This window comes from Schistocerca piceifrons, chromosome 3, assembly GCF_021461385.2.
Source record: "Schistocerca piceifrons isolate TAMUIC-IGC-003096 chromosome 3, iqSchPice1.1, whole genome shotgun sequence".
NCBI classification, from domain to species: Eukaryota; Metazoa; Arthropoda; class Insecta; order Orthoptera; family Acrididae; genus Schistocerca; species Schistocerca piceifrons.
In genome coordinates this window covers 678,204,364-678,230,227 of record NC_060140.1, presented here as the reverse complement: position 1 = coordinate 678,230,227, position 25,864 = coordinate 678,204,364, and the positions used below count along the sequence as shown (strand labels likewise).

Sequence of the window (25,864 nt, the reverse complement as noted above, 5' to 3'; positions counted from 1 at the left end):
TAAAATGTAGACTGGCAATGGCAAGGAAAGCGTTTCTGAAGAAGAGAGATTTGTTAACATCGAGTATAGATTTAAGTGTCAGGAAGTCGTTTCTGAAAGTACAGGGCTATTACAAATGATTGAAGCGATTTCATAAATTCACTGTAGCTCCATTCAATGACATATGGTCATGACACACTACAGATACGTAGAAAAACTCAAAGTTTTGTTCGGCTGAAGCCGCACTTCAGGTTTCTGCCGCCAGAGCGCTCGAGAGCGCAGTGAGACAAAATGGCGACAGGAGCCGAGAAAGCGTACGTCGTACTTGAAATGCACTCACATCAGTCAGTCATAACTGTGCAACGACACTTCAGGACGAAGTTCAACAAAGATCCACCAACTGCTAACTCCATTCGGTGATGGTATGCGCAGTTTAAAGCTTCTGGATGCCTCTGTAAGGGGTTATCAACGGGTCAGCCTGCAGTGAGCGAAGAAACGGTTGAACACGTGCGGGCAAGTTTCACGCGTAGCCCGCGGAAGTCGACGAATAAAGCAAACAGGGAGCTAAACGTACCACAGCCGACGGTTTGGAAAATCTTACGGAAAAGGCTAAAGCAGAAGCCTTACCGTTTACAATTGCTACAAGCCCTGACACCCGATGACAAAGTCAAACGCTTTGATTTTTCGGCGTGGTTGCAACAGCTCATGGAAGAGGATGCGATCAGTGCGAAACTTGTTTTCAGTGATGAAGCAACATTTTTTCTTAATGGTGAATTGAACAGACACAATGTGCGAATCTGGGCGGTAGAGAATCCTCATGCATTCGTGCAGCAAATTCGCAATTCACCAAAAGTTAACGTGTTTTCTGCAATCTCACAGTTTAAAGTTTACGGCTCTTTTTTCTTCTGCGAAAAAAACGTTACAGGAGATGTGTATCTGGACATGCTGGAAAATTGGCTCACGCCACTACTGGAGACCGACAGCGCCGACTTCAGGTTTCAACAGGATGGTGCTCCACCGCACTTCCATCATGACGTTCGGCATTTCTTAAACAGGAGATTGGAAAACCGACGGATCGGTCGTGGTGGAGATCATGAACAGCAATTCATGTCATGGCCTCCACGCTCTCCCGACTTAACCCCATGCGATTTCTTTCTGTGGGGTTATGTGAGAGATTCAATGTTTAAACCTCCTCTACCAAGAAACGTGCCAGAACTGCGAGCTCGCATCAACGATGCTTTCGAACTCATTGATGGGGACATGCTGCGCCGAGTGTGGGAGGAACTTGATTATCGGCTTGATGTCTGCCGAATCACTAAAGGGGCACATATCAAACATTTGTGAATGCCTAAAAAAACTTTTTGAATTTTTGTATGAGTGTGTGAAGCATTGTGAAAATATCTCAAATAATAAAGTTATTGTAGAGCTGTGAAATCGCTTCAATCATTTGTAATAACCCTGTATTTGTATGGAGTGTAGCCATGTATGGAAGTGAAACATGGACGATAAATAGTGTGGACAAGAAGAGAATAGAAGCTTTTGAAATGTGGTGCTACAGAAGAATGCTGAAGATTAGATGGGTAAATCACATAACTAATGAGGAGGTATTGAATGGGACTGGGGAGAAGAGGAGTTTGTGGCACAACTTGACTAGAAGAAGGGATCGGTTGGTAGGACATGTTCTGAGGCATCAAGGGATCACCAATTTAGTATTGGAGGGCAGCGTGGAGGGTAAAAATCGTAGAGGGAGACCAAGAGATGAATACACTAAGCAGATTCAGAAGGATGTAGGTTGCAGTAGTTACTGGGAGATGAAGAAGCTTGCACAGGATAGAGTAGCATGGAGAGCTACATCAAACCAGTCTCAGGACTGAAGACCACCACCACCACCACCACCACCACCACCACCACCACCACCCAATACCAGGATTCCAAAAAACATAGTTATCCAATGTCACTGCATTTTTAGTAATTGTCTTGTGATAATTGTTTGCAATGCGTTGACTTTTCTTAAAATCATCAGTGAATACAGAGCCAATCTCCGATTTAAAAAGTGAAAAGCTAATGTCATCATGACAACAATAAACAGTAATAGGTGAAACCTCACACAAAAACAAATCTGTGAACAAAAAGAGGCACAGTGATGAAAAAATTAGTCTCTAATGTCAGACTTTGAAGACTACACTAGGCTGAATGTCCACGGAGCCATTACCTGTCAATGTCATCATTTGAATGCGGTATGGAAGGGCGTGTGATCAACAGACCGCATTTCCAGATTTCTGAACTTTGTACCCACCATTACATCCAGTAACTACTGTCTAAAGATAAATCTTTTGAGACGAATATGTCTATCTACTTGTTGGTTGTACTTTCTTTAGTGGCAAAATACTGTCAGATCTGAATTGTAATAACTATGAGAGTTATAATGTGTGAACAATGGTTGAGCTCACAACTGATATATCATGTCTGTACATGTTTGTTATATAGTATTTGTTTTGGCTGTGCTATCATCATACCAGTGCAGGCACATGTGCATGACTGTTGCAAATTAGCTTTTTGAAAAGTTATATTCCAACCACCAAATATTGTTGTGTTGTCAACCGGTGGTAAAACACTGGGCATCAGTACGTGAACACTGATGGAGGGTGCTACAGTAGACTGGTTGGTTGCTCAATAACATCACAGAGATCAAGAGATGGAAAATCACAAGCGAACAGTGCAAATTATTTTGTCAAGGCCATCATTGCACGAGAGTTCAGCTTTGCTTGCAGTGTGTGCAGTCAGTTATGCTTCCCATGCAATTTGAAAAGAGTAAAGGCTAGACATCACACTATACTGGCAGAAGCATTCCCCAATTATATGATCTTTATACAAGTAGTAATTTTACTAGGAGTCCTGATGGCAGGTGGTTGTCCATACTAAGTAGATCAAATGGCTTCTTGTACCCACTGAAGCCAAATAACCTGCCACCATTGGATACCATCATTAGTTGGCTCATATCACCCAGAGTCATATTTATGCAGCTCAAGCACTTGGAGCATGGAGGTGCACTGGGAATTGTTGGGTCAATTATCAATGTGCCCATTGGTGTAGATCAGACAGTTAAACAGCTGTCTCGCCACTTGGTCAATGGTTACTCAATGGAATATAAAGATGCAGCTTACACGCATGTTTTTGTATGTTAGTGGAGAGGTTATAAGGTCTTGTGAAGAAATGGCTGTAATATCCTACTCTATCAGCACTAGAACATTACAATCAACTGAATTGCTTTGAAAGAGCTCAGTGAGAAGGCACCAACTAACAATGATGCTCTGATCGAGATGCTCAACTACGTAGTCAAGACAGAGTGCTTAATGGCCAAGGAGAGGACACTTCTATGGAACGAGGATTTGTGTGTCAACAGAACTCCAGCACAATCAAATATGCTGCTGAATATAATCTACAAGATGCATGTGGAGGAGCTGTTACTTTCATCCACTTACTACAGTGTAGTGCATTTCTTCACGGCAGCAGTAATGGTCACACCATATGTGATAACTAACAGTGACGTGCATCATCGAGACCATCAGGCTATGACACCACATCATGTCATCTGTATGGTTATGAAGATCCTATGATTGCGAGTCATATAATACATGTTCAGATGTGTTACAGTTTGAGTCACAAACAAAGGTGGTCGGGTTTAGGCTCATTTTGCGCATCTACGTCACGCATTCTCCAACAGCCAATGAGAATTCAGTAGTGTTCTAAGTGTTCTGCTGTGAATATTGTACCCAATGTGATCATAGTAAGTTATTTAGCAAATTTGTATTCCATTTGTTGGGGATTGTCATGACTGATCGTGGTGATAAACGACAAATTCTGCATAAGCAAGAAGGAGACATAATTTGCAGGATACATGTTTACATCAAGTGCAAACCACATGTATGCAAATACCGCAACTGATGCCTGGATCCGGCAACAATGCAATACCGTCTGTTTCTTGACCTGCGCAAAATGCCACCATTCGTGGATGGTACTACGGTAACACAGAAAACAACATGTTGCATGATCAAGGAGAAACAATATCTTGAGTCATGTATACAGAGAAATCTGACATTTCTGAAAATGGTACAAAACAGCATTCAATATTGATTGAATAGTAAGATGCTACAACAACTTGGAAAGCCAACTTTGTTCCTTACAGTAAGCATGAATTAAATATGTTAGCTAAAGTTGCTCGAGATGGCAAGTCAGCAAAATCCAAAACATGAAGGCAAAAATCCTGCTGCTGCAGCAGCAGCAGCGCAGATCTTCACTGGCATGAACTTATCTACAAGATGTGAGTTAATGAACGATAACTCTGTGATGCGTTGTATCTACTTCTACAAGCTTGCTGGCGTTGCGAAGCGCCTTTGCGAAACCTCTTTCAGCCGCTACCACCATTTCCTCCACATAGAATTCCAATAACACTGTGCAACTCATTAGCGATTTATTTACTGTAGCGAAGGAAGGCATGTCAGAGCTGAACAACTACACTCTACGGACTCCTCGGTACACATTTACCTACACCAAATTTGGTGAAATATCTTACCATTTTAACACACCATCCCGGCCCATAGATATGACGCATGAGCTGCTTCCCATAACACTGATTGATGGCCTTGTTCAGCTCTGCACACTCATGCCAAGAATTTGCACCAAAAGCTGAGACACTACCTCACCCAGTTCTTGATAGCCACCAAGTTGACCATGCTCGAGTATCTAGATATAATCAGAGCTAGCTTGCACATGCCAATGTTCACCTTAAGTGAGACATGCCACAAATTATGACCAACATCTTTAATCCTTTTACTTCTGATGTGCTCATATAAAAAGAAATGGACATTCCATTTACACTCCAAATGTACAGTCGTGCAGCGTACACTGTCAAGTATGTAAACAAATCAGCAAGGGATATCGGTGATCTAAAAAGGCAACTGCTTTCGGCATATGGAGGATCAACCTGAATTAAATGTGCAGGACAGTTAAAGAGCTCTTACCTCAAGCTGCTCAACTCAACTGAGATGTCATTTAGTTATGAGGCTACCTAGTATCTGCTTCCCAAACATATGAGTACGAGCAGCTGTTAAGTCATTTACATACCCACCGTGTGGCCACAAGCGCAGTACAAGTCTTGCAAGCAAAACTCTCAACTTGATCAAGAGGGCATCTATCAAGATTCCATGAATGTGTGGGCCAGGAACATCACACAAAAGTATGAGAAGTGATCCACACACACAGAATTGCTATGCCTGACTGATCTCGTGACCAAGTCTGGTGTGGCAGTTGAAGATAGCAAAATGAAAGCTGATGTTTTAAATTTCACGTTCATGAAATTGTTCACACAGAAGAATCGTACAAACATACCGTCATTTGGCCATCCGACAGACTCCCATATAGACAATATAGTAATAAGCACTCCTGGCATAGAGAAACAAATAAATCACCAGGCCTGGATAGAATCCAAGTTTGATTTTACAAACAGTACTCTACAGCACTGGACCCTTACCTATCCTGCATTTATCACGAATCTCTTGCACAGCACAAAGTCCCAAGCAACTGGAAAAAAGCGCAGGTGACTACAACATATAAAAAAGGTAAAATAATGAAGGCGTAAAATTACAGACTAATATCCCTAACTTCAGTTTACCGCAGAATCCTTGAACCTATTGTCGGTTCAAATATAATATTCTTTCTTGAGACTGAGAAGCTTATATCCATGAATCGGCATTGTTTTATAAAAGTTCAAATATAATACTCTTTCTTGAGACTGAGGAGCTTGCTTACGTCCGTGAATCGGCATTGTTTTATAAAGTATCGCTCGTGCGAAACTCGGCTTGTGCTTTTGTTACGTGATATACTGCGAACAATGGATGAAGGGCAACACGTAGATTCCATATTTCTAGACTTCCGGGAAGTATCTGACTTGATGTCCCAGTACAAGCTGTTAACAAAGGTCAAGTAAGTAGAATAAGTTCACAGATATGTGAGTGGCTTGAAGACTTCTTAGGTAATAGAACCCAGTACATTGTCCTTGATGGTGGGTGTTCATCAGAGACAAGGGTATCGTCAGGAGTTCCCTGTGGAAGGGTGATAGAACCGCTGTTGTTCTCTATATACTCAAATGATTTAGCGGACAAGGTGGGCAGCAACCTGTGGTTGTTTGCTGATGATGCCATGTGGTCGAAGTCACTGTAGGAAGATACAAGATGACTTAGACAAAATTTTCATTTGTTGTGGTGAATGGCAGCTAGCTCTAAATGTGTAAAAATTTAACTTAATGTGAATGAGTAGGAAGATCAAACCTATAAGGTTTGGATACAGTATTACTACTGTACAGCTCGACACAGTCAAGTCATTTGAACATCTGGGTGCAAAGTTGCAAAGTGATATGAGATGGAGCAAGCATGGGAGAACTCTGGTAGGGACGGTGGATGGTCGACTTTGGTTTATTGGGAGAACTTTAAAAAGAGTGGCTCATTTGTAAAGGAGACTGCTTATTGGATGCTGGTGCGATCAGTTCTTGAGTACTGTTTGAGTGTTTAGGATCTGTGCTACATCATATTGAAGGAAGACACCAAAGGAATCCAGAGGTGGGCTGCTACAATTCTTACCGGTAGATTCGAACAACACGTAAGTGTTATGGAGATGCATCAGGAACTCAAATGGGAATCACTGGAGGAAAGGCAACATTCTTTTCGAGAAACACTATTGCAGAAATTTTGAGAAATGGCATTTTGAGAAATGGCATTTGAAGCTGTGCCAACGATTCAACTGCCGCCAACATACACTACGCATAAGGACCATGAAGGTAAGAGACGAGAAATCAGGCTCATTCAGAAGCACATAGACAGTCATTTTTCCCTCGCTCTATTTGCAACTGAACAGGAAAGGAAACGACTAGTAGGTGGTACAGGGTTCCCTCAGCCTCGCAACATATGGTGGCTTGGGAGTATCTATGGAGATGGAGATGTAGAAGTACACACCTAAGAAGAGGACAGCATGACGAAGTGAGAACGATGATGATGGGGCAGCTGATGTTGAGCATGAAAATGCTTTCAAGACAGAGTTCGACTATGCAATGGGATATGTACACCATGATCAGTCACAGGTTGGTTTAGGTATGTTCCATTAACACACATCCATTCCTCTTCCCAGTTTATATTCATATTTCCTGTAAGAATAATGAGGATAGTTTTGGTGACATGGAACCTCCTTGCCCCATTCCTCTTTCAATTTTGTGTTTTTCACTATCTTGAAGAAGTCTAGTGGAAGCTGAAGCACTTATGTATATATTCTTTAGTGTAATAACAAATGTTGAATCAATAGCTTTTTCCTCAACAGCTGTCAGCTCAGATTTTGTTGGAGTTGAGCCAATAAAAGACAAACTGCAGTCTGCTACGAGCCATTTAATTGTTTGTGTGTGTCAATGTTCTATAGCAGTCTGTGTGTACTCTATAAAGAATTGTGCAATAATTTGGTCAGTGTTTTGGTATTCAGCTTTGCCTGTATTTGCTGCTGTTGGGTTCCTGTTTGGACTTCGATGGCAATAGATTTCCTACTCATGACTTGCCTGCTTTAGATTCTGACAAACTCACATGTTTCCCAGTTTATGGTGCCTGTTTGTATAGAAGTTGCAGCCTGGTTTGTCTACAGTTTTGAATGACTTGTCCAGCTAATTTTTTGTAGAGTTTGTAAAGGCACGTACCCTGAGCATTAATAAATGAGATGGATCAGCTATTGTCTCAGATTGTATAAATAATTAACTTTAGAAGTGGATATTGGTCACTTTGTAATTTTCAGGATCTCTTCAGTGGTGCAAATATAAGGAACAGCAAGTGGCATCGTGTATCTACTTTTGTCTATAAATCAGGAAAACTCTCACTTTCCATGTTATTCCTAATGTGTGGCTTGACTTGGTCAAGATGTTATGTTGGATGGACAGCATGACAAGAACAAAGATTGGGGAGGGGAATGATAGTATGGCAAGGGAAACAATTAACCAGATCCCTAATGCAATGTTCTACACTATGGTCAACAAATAATACATCTTGGTTGTTCATAGAGTTTGCCTATGGCTCTGGACAAAGATCACAAGTCAGTTTGTGGTGAAGCAGGTCAGAAGTAATCTCAGTGATGAATTTGGAATGGTATACTAAGTGATTTCAGTAGCTGTCACCTATAGTACTGCTACATACTGCCTTGCAAATATATGTAACAGTGAAAACAATCAATTTTTGACAATATAAAAGGTGTCTTCCACCTTTAAGCTCTCAGGTTTTCAAATCTCATCCAATGCAGTCTCCAGCAATCAGTCTTTCCTTCTCCGGTAAGTCACCCCTGACCTGCGGTTCTGGGTGAGTTTTTGGAAATCAACCCCTTTACTTAGACCTCTCCCATCCTTTTCCTTTACCAGTCTTCCTTCACCCTCAATGCTTCTGCTGGAAGAAGGAGCCATTGCCTCCAAAAGCTTGCTAATTATAACTTTCTTTTGGGTGGATGCCCCTCCTGCCCGTTTGGTGAATAGACTTTTTATCTTGCACATATAATTCCTCCATATTCCGTATCCTGCGTGGAGTTTTATCTAAGATTTTAAGATGCTTATTTTACCACAGAAAGACACAGTATATCAAATGCATGAAAAATTATGATTCAGCCCTACATAACCATGGTGACTTGTGGCATCAAATCATTTGCAACAAAGACTGAACAACAATATGCTTCTATCTCTGGAATGGCATAGAAACTAATTACATGACTTTCTTGGACAGAACCCACATGATTTATGCCTACCTGAGATTATTGGAGCACTTCGATCACAGGTAACAGTTTTTTTTAGAGTTGTGCCCTTCCGAATTGACTGCAGCAGTTGATTCCTACTTTCATCACCAGCAAGTTTTGGTGTTCCACCTCCAAAAACAGGTGGTGGAGGTGGTCCAGGTGGTGGTGGAGGGGGTGGGAACGGCATGTTGCTACTCCCACCTCACCCACTAACCTATTGCCCTGCAGAAAAAATTAAAATAATGAAAAAAAACATGCAAGAAATTTAATTATAAAGGTTACACACATTCTACTCATAATCTACAATTTTACAGCAGATCCAGACATGGACTGATGTTTCTGCAGCCTCTTATAAGCAATTCTAATACCCTTCATGATGTTCATTTGTAAAACACATTTTTCTCAGTTTCACTGGGAATACTTTTAAATCTAGGAGCTGACAAGCTTTCTACTTTCTCATTTTTACGGTAAGAAAGTCACCAAGTTGAAAAAAGAGAACAGTACCACACTACATCAAAAGCAAACTCTGTATGTGGACATGCACAAGTACAATGGCTACACTGAGATTAAATGGCAATAAAAGAGAATACTTGGTGCCTTGGGGGAGGGTGTTAAATGTCTGCCAAAAGTACAAAAAATGCATTTACAACATGCAATAAGCAGAAGACAGAAACAAAGTTTTTATTGTTTTCCTGACTAGCTAAAAAATGAGAGTTTAGGATTGAGCTATGTAATGAAATACGCTACTTGATTCAGTGTGTTGTAGGCAGCTATCTTAAATAAGTAAAAAATATATAGAAATCTATTAAGTTATACGGAAGATGTTTAATAAAGGAAACCAACAAAAAGTTTTAGGGATGCTAAAAGGAAACAAAGATACCACGTCAATGAAGTTAAAGTTTATTATCTGAATTCACACACACTTTCTTAATAAAATACTAAACTCGTACATGTTGAATCCATATAGTCCATCCAGAGGAAATATGGTAAAAATAATTCAATAGTAAGTATCAATGTTAAGACTGCTCATGAAAAATGACAATAACAATAATAATAATAAGGTTATTATTCAACATCAAGCAATCATTACAGTACCTAAAATAATACAATTTTAAAACACAATACAGAGAATTCTTCCAAATATATCAGGTTTTGTATTGTGAATTACTGTGAAATTTCAAACATTCGCGAGTGCCTTAATAAACTCGTACTGTTATCCTCAATTATGGGCTTAAACTTAACTGTGCCCTTTTGAAAAGTTTGAGAACAGGAGGCCTACACTCATTGAAAACAATCGTTCCCTAATTTCATTGTACAATTACATGGGAAATACGTTATATTTGAGAATTTTCTGACCTTAGAAAAATATATTTTCGTAAGATACTGGTACAAGTGTTTTGCATACACAGGGGTTGTCCCCCCCCCCCCCCCAAAAAAAATCAGAGAATGTGATTCACACTTCCGATAAACAATAAATCACCCCTGAATTTCAACTTTCATTGTATATCAACACAAATAAGTGTGAGTTTTTGAAACTTATTCTCTTACATCCAGTTTCCCATTAAACAGGATTATTCCTATATATTACCTGCATTCATTGTAAATTAACTCTGTTTTTGAGTTTGATAACAACTGGAATTAACCTCAAAATATTTTAGGAAACTAGTAACTTTTACCACAGGTTTTTGTCTTGTCTTAATAGAAATATTGTTTTGTGTATTTGCTTCAATTCTTATACGGAATCGGTAACTTTTTAGCTCAACAGATTAAAGGATAACCAGTGGGCTTAAATTAAAGTTATTTGTTCACTGCCTTTTAATACACTGCAACAGTCAAAATGCAGCCCCATTGCGAATGCTGTTCTCGAACATGTGATGAGTTGGCTGATGTTCATAAGCAGCTGGAAATCGCCATGACTGCTGTTAAATGATTGGCAGCTGCTGCGGATTGGTGTGTTGGAAGAGCTCTCAAGAGCTGTGTACCTGCGATAGCGGTACCAGAGGTATCTCAAGTACTATCCTCTATTGTGGATCCTGTCTCCTCTGCAGAAAGTACAGGATCTGTCATTATTCATCTACCTGACTGTGAGTGGTGTGTCAATGGTAGATCCATCTGTCCTATACAGGGTGGACGGGGATCAGTAAGGACTCACACTGAACCTGAGCCTGTGGAATTAACTTCACCTGTTTTTGGGAAACTGTTCTGTCTGGTGTCAAGGAGGAGGAAAATATGAAAAGCTAAGTTCTATTAATTATCAGAATTTCAAATATATGGAGAATGATGGCACCCCTTAGGGAAATGACAACAAGCAACAGGAAAGGACTCCAGGTGCACTTAATATGTACACCTGAGAGTCTCATTCAACATGTTGACAAGGCTATTACAGCACTCATATTTTTAGAGGGAATAGAGTGCAAGCAACTGCAGATTGTGGTGAATGTTGGAACAACTCATCTGTGCTCTAAGGTCCTATTTGGGTCATTTCAGCGACTGGATGAAAAGTTTGAAAAGAACAGGCTTACACACGGATTTTCAATGAAGCTCACAATTTGCAACACTGTCCCTAGAACTGACCACGGCCCTTCGGTTCTGAGTTGAGTGGAGGGACTGAACCATATAATTCAAAGGTTCTGTGAGAAGCTAGGCTGTGACTTTCTAGACTTTTGTGTTAGTTTTGAGAACTGTAGGGCCCCGTAAATGTACCATGTGTTCACTACACATCACAGGCTGTTACTCAGATAGCTGTCTGTGTGTGAGTGCATACAACAGTTTTATAGATTAAGTGACTCATCATCCAGTCCCGTTAACGATAGCTGAAAGAAATCTGGAATTATCATCGTAAGATTTAAAAAAAAAAATAAATAAATAAATAAAAAAAATGCCTCCTACCGGTAAGAGTATTAAAATCCTAATGGTCAAATGCCACAGCATTTGCAACAAATTGCCAGAGTTTGAAGTGCTCATGAAAATCAGAAAGAAGCTCACATACTACTTGATGCAGAAAGCTCGTTGAAACCTGAAATTGTTCGCAGTGAAATTTTGGGGGGGAATTTTAAGTGTATATCGAAAGCATAGGCAAATGGGAAATGGAGGTGGTGTATTTGTCTCATTAGACAAGAAACTCAAATACACCGAGATAGAAATTGGCACTGCACATGAGATTATTTGGGCAAGGCTCAATACCAGGGGTGGGCATAAATGATAACTGGATCCGTCTATCGCCCACCAGACTCATCTCCTTGATGTAACCGAAAACTTTCAACAATTAACTGGGAAAACTAGAGTTTTGTTAGTGGTGGGTGTGACTGAGATATCTACGAAACATTACTAAATGCCTTCTCTGGAAACTACTTACAACAGATAGTTAGGAAGCCCATTCATTATGGAAATATATTGGTTCTAATGGCAACAAATAGACCCAACATCTTAGAGGATGTCCACACTGAAATTGGTTGGTTGGTTGGTTGGTTGTTTGAGGTTAAGGGGACCAAACAGCAAGGTCATCAGTCCCTTGTTTCAAATAGACTCCATTCTGCTAACGGGACATCTCAGAAAAGTCAGAACAATAAAACGGAAAAAGGGGAAACGTAAAAGGGCAGTCACATTGTCAATAGTAAAAACAAATGAGGGAAGTTGGCAAAAGAACGAACCCAACACTATGCTGAAGCAGCATAGGCAAGACCACCTGTGACTTAAAAGGTACAACTGCTATAATGCAGAAAGTACGCATGGGAATAGAAAAACTAACCAAGCCTTAAAAAGAAGAGGTAAAAACAGAGTAAAAGGGAAAGAAAAGAGGATTCCGGTCAGGGAGGTGAATCGGGAATCTCTGAACACTGCCTACAGTGGGAGACACCCAAACACTCACCGCCCTGCCCCAACACCAGAGGGAGATTAAAAACTTTAAAACTGAGAATAAAAACCACTCTCCCGGAGGAAACCTAGAACCAGAGAGACCATCCGGGAATCGTCAGCCAACATCAAAGGTAAAGTGTGGGGGAGTCTGTACTTAGCACGCAGAGCCAAAAGAAGGGGGCATTCAACCAAAATGTGGGCCACTGACTGGAAGGCTCCACAACCACATAGCGGGGGTGGCTCATCACGCAAAAGGAAACCATGGGTCAGCCTGGTATGGCCAATGCGGAGACGACACAGTGTGGTCGAGTCCTTGCGGGAGAGGCGAAAGGAAGAACGCCATGGGCCTGGATTCACCTTAATGGCACGAAGTTTATTAGACAGTGGAGTAGCCTCCCAAGAATTGGCCCATGACTGTGCAAAGTGGGATTTGATGTGAAGCCGTAAATCCGCTGCAGGAGGGGTTACAGAAAACGGGGGGTAAGTAACTGCTCCCCCAGCCAAACGATCAGCGAGCTCATTACCCGGGATACCCACATGGCCCGGGACCCATAGGAAGTCAATGGAACAAGCAGCACGGTGAAGATCAGCGAGATGGTCATGGATGGCAGAGACCAAGGGATGGCGCGAAAAACACCGGTCAATAGCAAGAAGGCCACTCATCGAGTCCGTACATAACAAAACGCGGTTTTGTTGGGATTGTTTAATAAAGGTAAGGGCCCGGGAAATTGCCAGCAATTCCGCAGTAAACACCCCACATGAGGGTGGCAGTAGATGATTTTCCGTTCCAACAAAGGACGTGAAGGCATACCCAACATGATCAGCAGATTTAGAGCCATCAGTGTAAAAAACAACAGCATCCCGAAACTCCCATAAAATTTGGCGGAAAAAGGAACGGAACACCACCGGGGGGATGGAATCTTTCGGACCGCGGCGGAGATCCATCCGAATTCGAGACCGAGGAACTAACCAAGGAGGGGTGGAGGGGAGGGAGCGAGGAAGACAGGACAAAGAAGGAAGCCGAAAATCACGGTTAAGAGACGCAAGGCGCAGTCCAACCGGTAAACCCGCCCGAGGGCGGGAGTCAGGCGGGCGACGTCCATGGTCTGGGAATAGGATAGAATAGGAAGGATGAGCGGGAGAAGAACGGATAGTAAGGGCATAAGACACCAGAAGCTGGGACCGCCGAACAGAAAGGGGGGGGATCCCAGCTTCAACCAGGAGACTATCAACAGGGCTCGTAGGGAAGGCACCGGTGGCCAAACGGATACCACGATGGTGGACCGGATCCAGCACGTGCAGCGTGGAAGGAGCAGCTGAACCATAAACTTGACAACCATAGTCCAAACGTGACAGAACTAGAGCACGATAAAGACGGAGGAGGAGGGAACGGTCCGCACCCCAAGAGGAGTGGGCAAGGAAGCGAAGGACATTGAGTTTACGGAAACATCCTACCTTCAGGAGTCTGATATGGGGCAGCCAAGTGAGCTTGTTGTCGAAAAGAAGACCTAGAAACGAAACTGTGGAACCACAGGCAATCTTTGTGCAGCGAGATAGAGCTCTGGATCAGTACGGCGACAGAAGTGGACCACCCGCGATTTTAAAGGAGAGAATTGAAACCCGTGTGAGAGGGTCCATGCAGAGGCACGCCGTATAGCCACCTGGAGCTGCCGTTCTGCAGATGGCATCGAGGAGGAACTAACCCAAATGCAGAAATCATCCACATACAGGGCAGGGGCGACCAAGGGACCGACAGAGGCCACAAGTCCATCGATAGCAATGAGGAAAAGAAGGACACTCAAGACAGAACCCTGTGGGATGCCCGTCTCCTGGGTCCGTGGAGAACTAAAAGCAGTACCAACTCGAACTCTGAATGACCGATGGATCAGGAACTGGCGGATAAAAATCGGGAGTGGGCCCCGAAGACCGCACTGATGAAGGGTTAGTAAGATGTGATGGCGCCAGGCCGTGTCATAGGCCTTGCGAAGGTCAAAAAACACTGCAACCAAATGGCGGCGCTGGGAAAAAGCCTGCCGAACTGCGGATTCCAAGCGAAGTAAATGATCGATTGGAGATCGTCCCTCTCGAAAGCCACACTGGTAAGGGGACAATAGATCCCGAGATTCGAGGACCCAAGTGAGCCGACGGGCTACCAGCCGTTCAAGTAACTTACAACCAACATTGGTCAAACTAATTAGCCGATAGCTGTCAACAGATAGGGGGTTCTGACCAGGCTTAAGGACAGGAACCACAATGCTATCCCTCCACTGAGAAGGGAAGTCACCCTGGAGTCAGATACGGTTAAACACCCGAAGAAGATGGTGCCGTTGTGGAGCACTGAGATGTTGGAGCAGCTGGTTATGAATGGAATCTGGGCCAGGGGCCGTATTGTGAGAAGAAGATAGAGCAGAAAGAAATTCCCATTCAGTGAAAGGTTCGTTGTAAGATTCTGACTCACAAGTGGTGAAACATAAGGTGACAGCTTCAGCCTGCTGTTTTTGATGAAGGAAAGCAGCTGGATAGGAGGCCGACGCTGATGCCACTGCAAAATGGGTCGCAAGATGTTCTGCGAGAACTAATGGGTCCGTACAAATGCCATCTGGGAGGTGAAGGCCTGGGAGGGTGGACTGCCGATGGCAACCTTGGAGAGAGCGAAGTGTAGCCCATACCCGTGACAGAGGGACAGTGGAACCACGGGAAGAAACGAATCGTTCCCAACATATCCGCTTGCTCTGTTTGATTAAATAACGGGCTTTAGCGCGAAGGCGCTTAAAGGTAGAAAGGCTGGCTACAGATGGGTGCCTCTTAAAGTGTTGCAAAGCTCGACGGCGATCACGGATGGCAATGGCAATGGCCGTACTCCACCACGGGACTTGCTGACGACGAAATTGTCCAGATGAGCGCGGGACAGCAAGGTTAGCAGCGCGAACAATCGCGTCAGACACGTCACGTAGGACGTCATCAATACAACCCGACAAAGAGGGAGAAAACTCGACCTGTGCAGTATATAGAGGCCAATCGGCGCGGTGGAAAGACCAACGAGGTAACCTCTCCATCGGGGAGCGGGAAGGGAGCGTGATAATCAACGGGAAATGGTCACTATCACAAAGGTCGTCATGTGGCGACCAGTGTAATGAAGGGAGGAGAGAGGGAGAAGAAAGAGAAAGATCAATGGCAGAAAAGGTACCATGACCAGCACTGAAATGAGTAGGGGAGCCATCATTAAGAAGGCACAGGTCGTGGTCTGCAATAAATTGGTCTATAAGAAGACCTCGTCTAGATGGAAAGGCACTGCCCCACAAAGGATGATGAGCATTAAAATCCCCAAGGAGGAGGAAGGGAGGAGGAAGTCGCTGAAGAAGGGTGGTTAAGGCAGCAGGTGTAAGAGTCCTGTCAGGAGGGAGATAGAGATTGCATACTGTGACTGCAGAGTCTAAGTGGACCCTAACAGCAACCGCTTCCAATGTAGTTTGGAGAGGAATCCACGTGCTAGCAATGTCTGTACGGACCAACGTACAAACGCCACCAGAAGCCCGCAAGGGTCCGACCCGATTTCGACAGAAAACACGGAACCCACGGAGGGTCGGTGAGTGAGCATCAGTAAAATGAGATTCCTGGAGAACCACACAAGCTGCTGAGTAGGACGAAAGAAGGGATTTCAATTCCGGAAGGTGACGATAGTAGCCATTACAATTCCATTGGAGAACCACAGAACGATGGTTTAAATGAGGGCTGAACACGCTAAATCCAGTCATACCGCCGGGTCCCCACCCGTCACCGACAAGGAGGGGGCGACATCCATAAACGACAGGTCAGAATCCGGTTGTGAAGTCGGGGAAGGGACCTCCGGTGACACCAGAGGCTCTTTGTCCCGGGACTTATGTTTCTTCTTCTTTTCAGGCTGAGATCGAGGAGGGCTGTGTGGCATAATGGAGCCAGCTGCAGCAAGATCAGGAACAGAAAGAGACCGGGCGACCTGGGGGCCGATAGACCGCGGCTCTCGCGGTCGCCGCGCTGCAGCAGACCTTTGACCTGGAAGGTGCCGGGAAGGGGCATCCCGGGAGAGGCGCCCTTGACCGGCAGACGCCGAAGGAGTGGGACACTTCTCCGGCTGGGGAGGGGGAGCAGCGCCCAGAGGAGAAGGTGTGGGAGCCGCAGGGGAGGGGGGAAGGAGAGGGGTCCGGGATGGGGGTAAGGAAGGGGGAGGAAGGGATGAAGATGTAACCAAGGCGTAACTAGATGTCATGGACACAGGGTGCAATCGTGCATATTTCTTACGGGCCTCTGTGTAGCTTAAACGATCAAGGGACTTATACTCCTGTATCTTTTTTTCTTTCTTATAGACTGGGCAATCTGCTGAACGTGGAGAATGACTACCATGACAATTTACACATACAGGAGGGGGAACACAGGGACTCCCCTCATGGAGTGGACGTCCACAGTCACCACAGAGAGGGTCCTGGGAACAGCGAGAAGACATGTGGCCAAAACGCAAGCACTTAAAACACCGTATAGGAGGTGGGATGTACGGCTTCACATCACAGCGATAGACCATAATCTTAACTTTCTCAGGAAGGGTATCCCCTTCAAAGGCCAGGATAAAGGCACCAGTATCAATACGATTATCTTTAGGACCCTTCTGAACACGCCGAACAAAGTGAACACCCCGCCGTCCGAGATTGTCCCGAAGTTCCTCATCAGTTTGAAGGATGAGGTCTCTGTGAAAAATCACACCTTGTACCATATTTAGAGACTGGTGAGGGGTAATGGACACGGGTATTGTGCCAAGATGGGTACAGGCACGAAGGGCCGCAGATTGGGCAGCCGAAGCAGTTTTTATCAGCAACGAACCTGACCGCATCTTGCTCAGGGAGTCCACTTCGCCGAACTTGTCTTCAATGTGTTCCACAAAGAATAAAGGTTTGACACTGGTGAAAGTATCTCCATCAGTCCTGGTGCAAACTAGATAACGGGGGAAAGGTTTTGCCCCTAGACGACGGGCCTGACCCTCCTCCCAGGGGGTAGCCACGGAAGGGAAGGCCGAAGGGGCAAGAGAAGCAGCACTTGAGGAATCAGTACCACGCAGAGAGACGGCCGCAGAAGAGCGGCCAGAGTTTTGGACCCGTATGCGTTTCATCTGCATAGCGTCCGCCCTGATACCACCCACTCCGATCAGGGGCTCTCCTCACGGGTGCCACCCAGCCACAGCAAGGGCCGTCTGGCACGGCGGCCATTGCCGAGAGTTCCGATGCTCCAGGATGACGAGCAACCACTCCAAGGCATGCATGAGGAGGTCACAGCTCAGGTATCAGAAGTGTGATCCCTGTGTGTTCAGGGGGCTCAACCAAAAGGGTACATAGCGACCCCACCACACGGGCTGGCTACCGTGCTGGCTATGCACCCTAGCATCAGACAACGACGTAAAAGAAAAGGTGGAATGTACTAGGAGGGCACACGTCGGAGACACTAGGTAAGGTGCTCTTCCCCAAATGGCTCACACTACGGAAGAGAAATTTTGGAATGGAGGTCAAACCCCAGAGGGGACCAAGGAATGCCAAAAGGAGGAGATGATTACGCAACAAAGCCGGAGTGTAAAACCAACAGAACCAGGAGGATAGCGGGGGCCAACATAAGCAAGGACACCAATAGAGGGAGAGGAGAGGGCGAGGGGAAAGGGGTATGGAGGGGAAAGGAGGGGAAGGGAAAGGAAATGCAGCCCGGGAGAGAAAGAAGGCTGCAATGGCTCGGGGCCCCGTGCTCACCACGCACGTATCCACAAAAGAGTTGTGGACCCCCTGGGGGGCTGAAATTGGTGTAAGTGATCATGATACAGATGTGGCAACAATGATTACCAAAGTAAAAAGGACAACTAAAACAAAGGTATATAGGTTCAACAAACTAGAGAAAGATAAAACAGTAGTGTCATAGCTCAATGAGAAACTTGAAACTTTCAGAACAAGGCAGGAGCGTATAGAGGAACTATGGCTTTAGCTTAAAGGAATAGTTGACCATGCACAGGATAGAGATGTACCCAATAGAACAGTTCATAATGGCAGGGTGGTATAAAGTCATTCTAAAGAAACTTCTACTACAGCAGAATATTGTCAAATAATATTTCAGAAAACACCAAGAAATTCTGGTCATATGGAAACGCTGTTAGTAGCACCAAAGTTAGTGTCCAGTCCCTTACAAATGAGACAGAAACTGATACTGAGGGTAGCAAAGTAAAAGCTGAAATGCTTAACTGCATTTTCAAATGTTCCTTTACAAAGGAAAACCCAGGAGAACTGCCCCAATTTCACCCTCATAACACTGAAAAGATGAATGAAAAAATATTAGTGCGAGTGATGTTGAGAAACAGCTGAAATTATTAAAATCGAACACAGCTCCAGGGCCCAATGGAATCCCAATCAGATTATATACTGAATTTGTGGGTCAGTTAGGCCCTCTTCTAACTACCATCAATCGTAGACCCCTCGGACAAAAACTGTGCCCAGTTCTTGCAAAAAAGCACAGGTCACACCTGTCTACAAGAAGGGCAGAAGAAGTGATCCACAACATTTCCGTCCAATATCCTTGACACTGATTTGTTGTAGAATGCTGGTACATATTCTGAGTTCAAACATAATGAGGTATCTTGAACAGAACGGCCTCCTCAATGTCAACCAGCATGGATTCCAAAAACACTGATCATGTGAAACTAAACTTGCACTTTTCTCATATGATATACTGAAACATTTGGATCAAGGCAACCAGGTAGACACAGGATTTCTTTATTTCCGAAAAGCATTTGACTCATACCACTCCTACGCTTATTGTCAAAAGTATGATCATATGGGGTATAAGTCCAATTTGTGACTGGAATGATGATGTTTTGGTAGGACGGATGCAGCATATCTTGAGTGGAAAATCATCGTCAGATGTACAAGTAACTTCAGGTGTACCTCTGGAAAGTGTGTTGGGGCCCTTGCTGTTCATGTTGTATATTAATGACCTCGCAGACAACATTAACAGGTGAGAGTATTAAATTCCTAATGGCAAACTGCCGAAGCATTTGCAATAAAGTACCAGTGTCTGAAGCACTCGTGAAAAGCAATGAAGCTCACTAGATACAGAAAGCTGTTTGAAACATGAAATTGATAGCAATAAGACTTTAGGGGAAAATTTAAGTGTATAACGAAAGGAAAGGCAAATGGAATATAGAGGTGGTGTACTTGTCACAGCGGACAAGAAACTCAAACTCACTGAGGTATAAATTGAAGCTGCATGTGAAATTATTGTTTGGGCAAGATTCAGTAACAGGGGTGGGCATAAAATGAAACTGGATCATTTTATCACTCACCAGATTCATCTCCTGATGAAACTGAAAGCTTTAGAGGAAACCTCAGTTGACTTGTACATAAGTTCTCCAATCTCACTGTAATTATCGGTGCAGCCTTTAAGCATCCAACAATCAACTGGGAAAATTACAGTTTTGTTAGTGGTGGGCATGATGAGACATCCTTGAACATTACTAAACGCCTTCTCTGAAAACTATCTAGAACATATATTTGGGAACCCCACTCATTATGGAAATATAATGGATCTACTGGCAGCAAGTAAGACCTGACCTCTTTGAGGATGTCCACGTGGAAACTGGTATCAGTGATCATGACGTGGTTGTGGCAACAATGATTACCAAAATAAAAAGGATAACTAAAACAAGCAGAAAAATGTATATGTTCAGTATTCTAGACAAAAAAATCAGTAGTGTCATTCCTCAATGAGGCACTTGAAACTTTCACCACAGGGCATGAGCATGTAGAGGAACTCTGGCTCAAGTTTAAAAGCATAACTGACAAAGCACTGGAGAGGCATGTACCCAGTAGAACAGTTCACAATGGAAGGGAACCTCAATGGTACAGAATGACTGTAAAGAAACTTCTAAAGAAACAGGGATTACAGCATTATATGTGTAAAAGCATAGGGTTTATATATAGAGAGATGCTGAATGAATGTGTTTGGCCGCCAAGAAAGCAATATGTGATGGTTTCAACAACTACTGCAGCAGATATTTCACAAAACTCAAAGAAATTCTGGTCATATGTAAAGACTGTTTGCGGCACCAAAGTTCGCATCCAGACCCTAGTGAATCAGACAGAAACTGATAATGGGGGCGAAAAGCAAAAGCTGAAATGCGTAACTCCATTTTCAAATGTTCCTTTACAACGGAAAACCCAGGAGAATTGCCCCAATTTAACTCTCGGTCTATTGAAAAGATGAATAAGTACTAGTGTCAGTGGTGTCAAGGAACAACTGAAACCGTTAAAAATGAACAAAGCTCCACGCCCTGATGGAACCCATCAGATTCTATACTAAATTTGCGGCTGAGTTAGCCCCTCTTCAAACTACAGTCTATCGTAGATCCCTCGAACAAAAAACTGTGCCCAGTTCTCGGAAAAAGGCACAGGTCACACCCATCATATGAAGGACAGTAGAAGTGATCCACAAAACTACCATCCAATATTGTTGACATCAATTTGTTGCAGAATTTTAGAACATATTCTGAGTTTGAACATAATGAGGTATCTCTAGCAGAATGACCACCTCCATGCCTAAAACATTGATCATGTGAAACTTTTCTCATATGACAACTTGAAGCTTTGGATTGAGGCAATTATGTAGATGCAGTTTTTCTTGGTTTCTGAAAAGCACTCAACTCAGTACCAGACCTACATTTATTGTCAAATTTCAATCATACGAGATATCAAGTGAAATTTGTGACTGGACTAAGAACTTTTTGGTAGGCAGGACACAGCATGTTATCTTGGATGGAGAGTCATTGTCAGAGGGACAAATAATTTCGAGTGTGATCCAGGAAAGTGTGTTGGGACCCTTGCTGTTCACATAGTACATTAATGATCTCGCAGACAATATTAACAGTAAAAATCAGGCTTTTCACAGAACAAGCAGTTATCTATAATGTAGTACTATCTGAAAGAAGCTTTATAAATATTCAGTCAGATCTTGATAAGATTTCAAAGTGTTGCAAAGATCAGCAACTTGCTTTCAATGTTCAGAAATAAAAATTGTTCACTTCACAAAATGGAAAAATGCACTACCCTGTGACTATTATATGAATGGGTCACTGTTGGAATTGGCCAACTCATACAAATTCCTGGGTGTAACAGTTTTATAGGGATATGAAATGGAATGAGCACATAGATTCAATTGTGATTAAAGCAGGTGGTAGACTTTAGTTTATTGGTAAAATACTGAGGAAGTGCAATTAGTCTGCAAAGGAGATTGCTTACAAATCACTCGTGTGACCTGTTCTTATTGCTCAACTGTTTGGGACCCATATGAGATAGGACTAACAGGGGATATTGAACATATGCAGAGAAGGGCAGCACGAATGGTCACAGGTTTGTTTACGTCATTGAAGAGTGTCACAGAGATACCTAAGGAACAGAAGTGGAAGACTAAGATAAATGTTAACCATCCCAAGAAAGTATATTAACAAAGTTTCAAGAGCCAGCTTTAAATGATTACTCTAGGAATCGTGCGGATAAAATTAAAGCTATTACTGCAAGCACAGAGGCAGTTAATCATTCTTCCCGCATTCCATATGTGAATGGAACAGGAAGAAACCCTGTTAAATGGTTCAATGGGATGTACCCTCTACCATACACCTCTCGGTGGTTTGCAGAGAAAAGATGTAGGTGTAGAAGTTGTGGGGCACAAAATTGTACGACATCTGGTGATGATGGGTGTAATGTTATATAACAATGTGCATGCAATGTGTGTTGTGCGCAGTGACTAGGAATGAGAAATGAACAGTATAGTGTTAGTCTTTCACATTACTAAATAACTTACCTGTAAAACAATACTGTACATTTAAACTAAGAGAGATAGCACTGTTGTAAACAGTGTGGCCATCCTAATTTAAGTTTTCCATGGTTTCCTTAAATCACTTCAGGCAAATGCCAGGATGGTTGGTACTATAAGGTCGTGATCGATACCTGTCGCCTCCTTGTCATGCTACACCTGTAACTATTTACATGCCTGTAAACGTGAATTACTTTATTTTTGTTGTTCTTAAATTGTAATAACAAGACATCTCCAATGTCCCTGTAAGAGATTTCTTCTTCTTCTTCTTCTTCTTCTTATTCTATACAAACCGTCTACTACACAGAAACCATTAATGTGCATCCTAGTCCTCTTTAGTATTTGGTTCAGGCATTGTGATATGCAGTTTCATTGCTCAACCAACCGCATTAATGTTTACGATATTCTCACACAGTCACCTGTTTTGACACATTACGCCAGATCCTTAAGTTTTGTTGCTGCGCTCTCAGAAGTTTTTAGTTTATGCTTTGAAATAGACTTAATTGCTAAAGATTGTCCCTTTTAAAGCCACTTCACATCATATGTTTGTTTTTTGCTGGTGGAGATAATACTACTGGATTCTTTTTACCGGGGGGGGGGGGGGGGGGGGCAGCATGTGCAGGGTCCTCCTTGACATTTTAGAAAATCATCATTCAGCATCGGGTGGACGATAACAGGGTGAGGATTCCCCCTGCAACTTGGGATAACTTAGGGCCAGCCTTCAACGTGTACACTGCTACATCCTTACTTTTCTCCTCAACGAAAAGTGGATAAAAAGTGTCACATACCATTTATGTTTAACCTGTTTCAAAGAAGGTGAGATCAACTGAGTTTCTGCTCACTTCCAAAGAGTATCACATAATCTGCAGTCTTATTTCCAGCTGCACTGCTGAAATACATTTATGTCCAGCAATAATGAATGTGTATAATGAATGAAGCTCTTAAATGAACAGCTGAAGAGTTACCAGTTACATTATTAACCGGAAGTGATTGGATTGGTTTGTTTGGTCTCATTGAATTAGGGAAGGAGGGGGAACGAAGTCGACGGTGCCCTTTCAAAGGAACCATCCTGGCATTTGCCTGGAGCGATTTAGGGAAATCATGGGAAACCTAAATCAGGATGGCCGGACGCGGGATTGAACCGTCATCCTCCCGAATGCGAGTCCAGTGTGCTAATCACTGCACCACCTCACTCAGTAACTGGAAGTGAAGTAAATAACGATGAAGTAAGTGACTGTAGTAGCATGTAGGCTAAGAAAATTTGTAAGGATATTTAATCAATGACAGTAGCAACACTTCACATACCTAGCACAGTGCATTGATTGTCATTGCCACATACAGAGACCATGAGACATATAACAACACCTCAAACACTTAGCATTAATATTTTCAAACATCTGCTTCACTTCAGAGAATTCGGTAAACTAATACAACCAGGACATTATATGTCATTACTGATAACTATGAATAGTAATACGGTTTTGTTTTTGTGCATCTGAGTTCACAGCCCAAACAATTAAAATAAAATGTGTGTATCACATGAAACACATGCAGAACACCACCACATAGACTGCTATCTATTTACTTATAGTTCATATTTTGGAAAACAAATATTGCTTGCATACCTTTTTGATATTGCTTAATGTCACAGCAACCACATCATGATACCAATCACATATTACTGCACGATTTTCTAAAACCTTGTTGACACAGTTATTATCAAGGAGTTTCCTAAAAACCCTTCTTTTCAGATACCACAATGCATACGATTATTAGTAGGTGCCTTTACTAAACACTGGTTAGTGTACTATATACACACTATTAAAATAAACATTTGCTTTCGTCTCAGTTGCAAGTTCAGTTAACTTCTATATAGTTGACACCACAGTAGAGCTGTACCAAGAACAGTGGTATCTATATCAATTCCGTAATTAACTGGTGCAAAATTCTGAATGCAGTCTGGGTGCGAAATACGAAACAAGAATTACTCGCAGATGTATGATACTACTTAAAAATCTGAAGCCTAACACTAGGAGTGGCTTACTCAATGAAATGTCAAGTGTGCAGCATTTTACTCCAATCACAGTGTCAAATTCATTCAGTTTTATTAACTCTGGAGTACCTAAGGTGTAAATTTTCTTAAGCTACTTCATGTTAGGATCATGACACATACTTGTCCAGAAGGTCTTTACCATTAACCCAAAATTTTACCTTACAAGGACATGAGACGTTTGATTAAAAAATCTACAGACTCTAAAAGGGCAACTTCTGACAACCGCATATGTATACACACCGTTTGAGGACGGTCGAAAACTCAGGTTTGAATTAACTGTGACCTCTTTCACTCGCCAAAATAAGCATTTTTTAGTTCACGCCATTACACGCTTAAATCGTATGGGCGATCACAATCCCCATTACTTACTAAATTCACTGATTCGATGCAGTTTCACTTTCAACTCCTAAAAAGTAGCCACATAGTTGAATATCAATGATCATTTTGTTGCGAACACTATTCCACTTTGCTTCAAGTAAACTCTACGAGATGACAACTTTTGTCACACCACATCCGCTTTCTAACTCCACCTTTAGGCAATATGGCGGCACCCGCAGTCTCTGTGGGTGGCATTATATGTCGAAGATAAAGATATCAGTGTACATAAAAAAAATTGTTCCTCTTTGCTCTTGAACGGGATGAAAAACATATTTTGACCAAGCGACAAGTTTTTGAAGAAGAAAAAGAAGAAACATATGTTGATGATAACTTAATAGTGCAAGTGTGGGTGCTTGTGCCTGAAAGTAATGTTTACGACTTGAAATTGTGACATGTACAGTCTCTATTTTGAAGATCGAAATGTATACTATTAGTAATATTTTAGATAACCGTTTCTGGTCAAAGAAATTATGTAGCGTTGCCGTCGACTACGGGAAATAACTTGCCCTAAGTGTCAGTGTCAAATATGGGTTACTTTTAAAACTAGTTGGAAACAAAAAGAACCAAATTTGTTTGCACTTAATGAGAGTTGATTTGTTATCTATTGGATATCCTGCGTGTGTGTTGTAATTTCTCTACAGAGCGGACACTTAGGTCTCGGCAATAGCTGTAGGCCACAGCTTTTTTCTCTCGGTTACCGGCGCTTTACTATAGTGTTCTCGCAGTTTTTAGTGGGAAAACTAGTTTGATGCAGGTTCCCATGCTAGTTTGATCACTCTGCCTCTGTACAACTACTGCAACCGGCATCCATTGGAACCTGCTTACTGTATCAGCGGCTTGTCTCCCTCTACAGTTTGTTACCTTCCAATTTCACTACATTAGGCCACCAAATTTCATGACGACTCGGGACGTGTCATGTCAGGTGAACCC

The 25,864-nt window shown here is 42.7% G+C and overlaps 1 protein-coding gene across 3 annotated transcripts in view; it reads right to left on the bottom strand.

Annotated features, from left to right (window-relative positions):
• LOC124787881 (WAS/WASL-interacting protein family member 2-like) overlaps nucleotides 1-25,096 on the bottom strand; it is an 82,860-nt gene extending 57,764 nt beyond the window's left edge. The window contains exons 1-2 of one of the 3 annotated variants that reach the window (XM_047254859.1): nucleotides 24,926-25,096; nucleotides 8,794-9,003 (exon numbers count right to left, since the gene is read on the bottom strand). In XM_047254859.1, the coding sequence (XP_047110815.1) occupies nucleotides 8,794-8,968 (175 nt within the window). In that variant the 5' untranslated portion in view covers nucleotides 8,969-9,003; nucleotides 24,926-25,096. Of the gene's footprint in view, nucleotides 1-8,793; nucleotides 9,004-24,128; nucleotides 24,738-24,796 lie in introns of those variants that run through there. The other 2 variants (XM_047254860.1, XM_047254861.1) reach the window with 2 other exon arrangements.
• Between the last annotated feature and the right edge of the window lie 768 nt (nucleotides 25,097-25,864).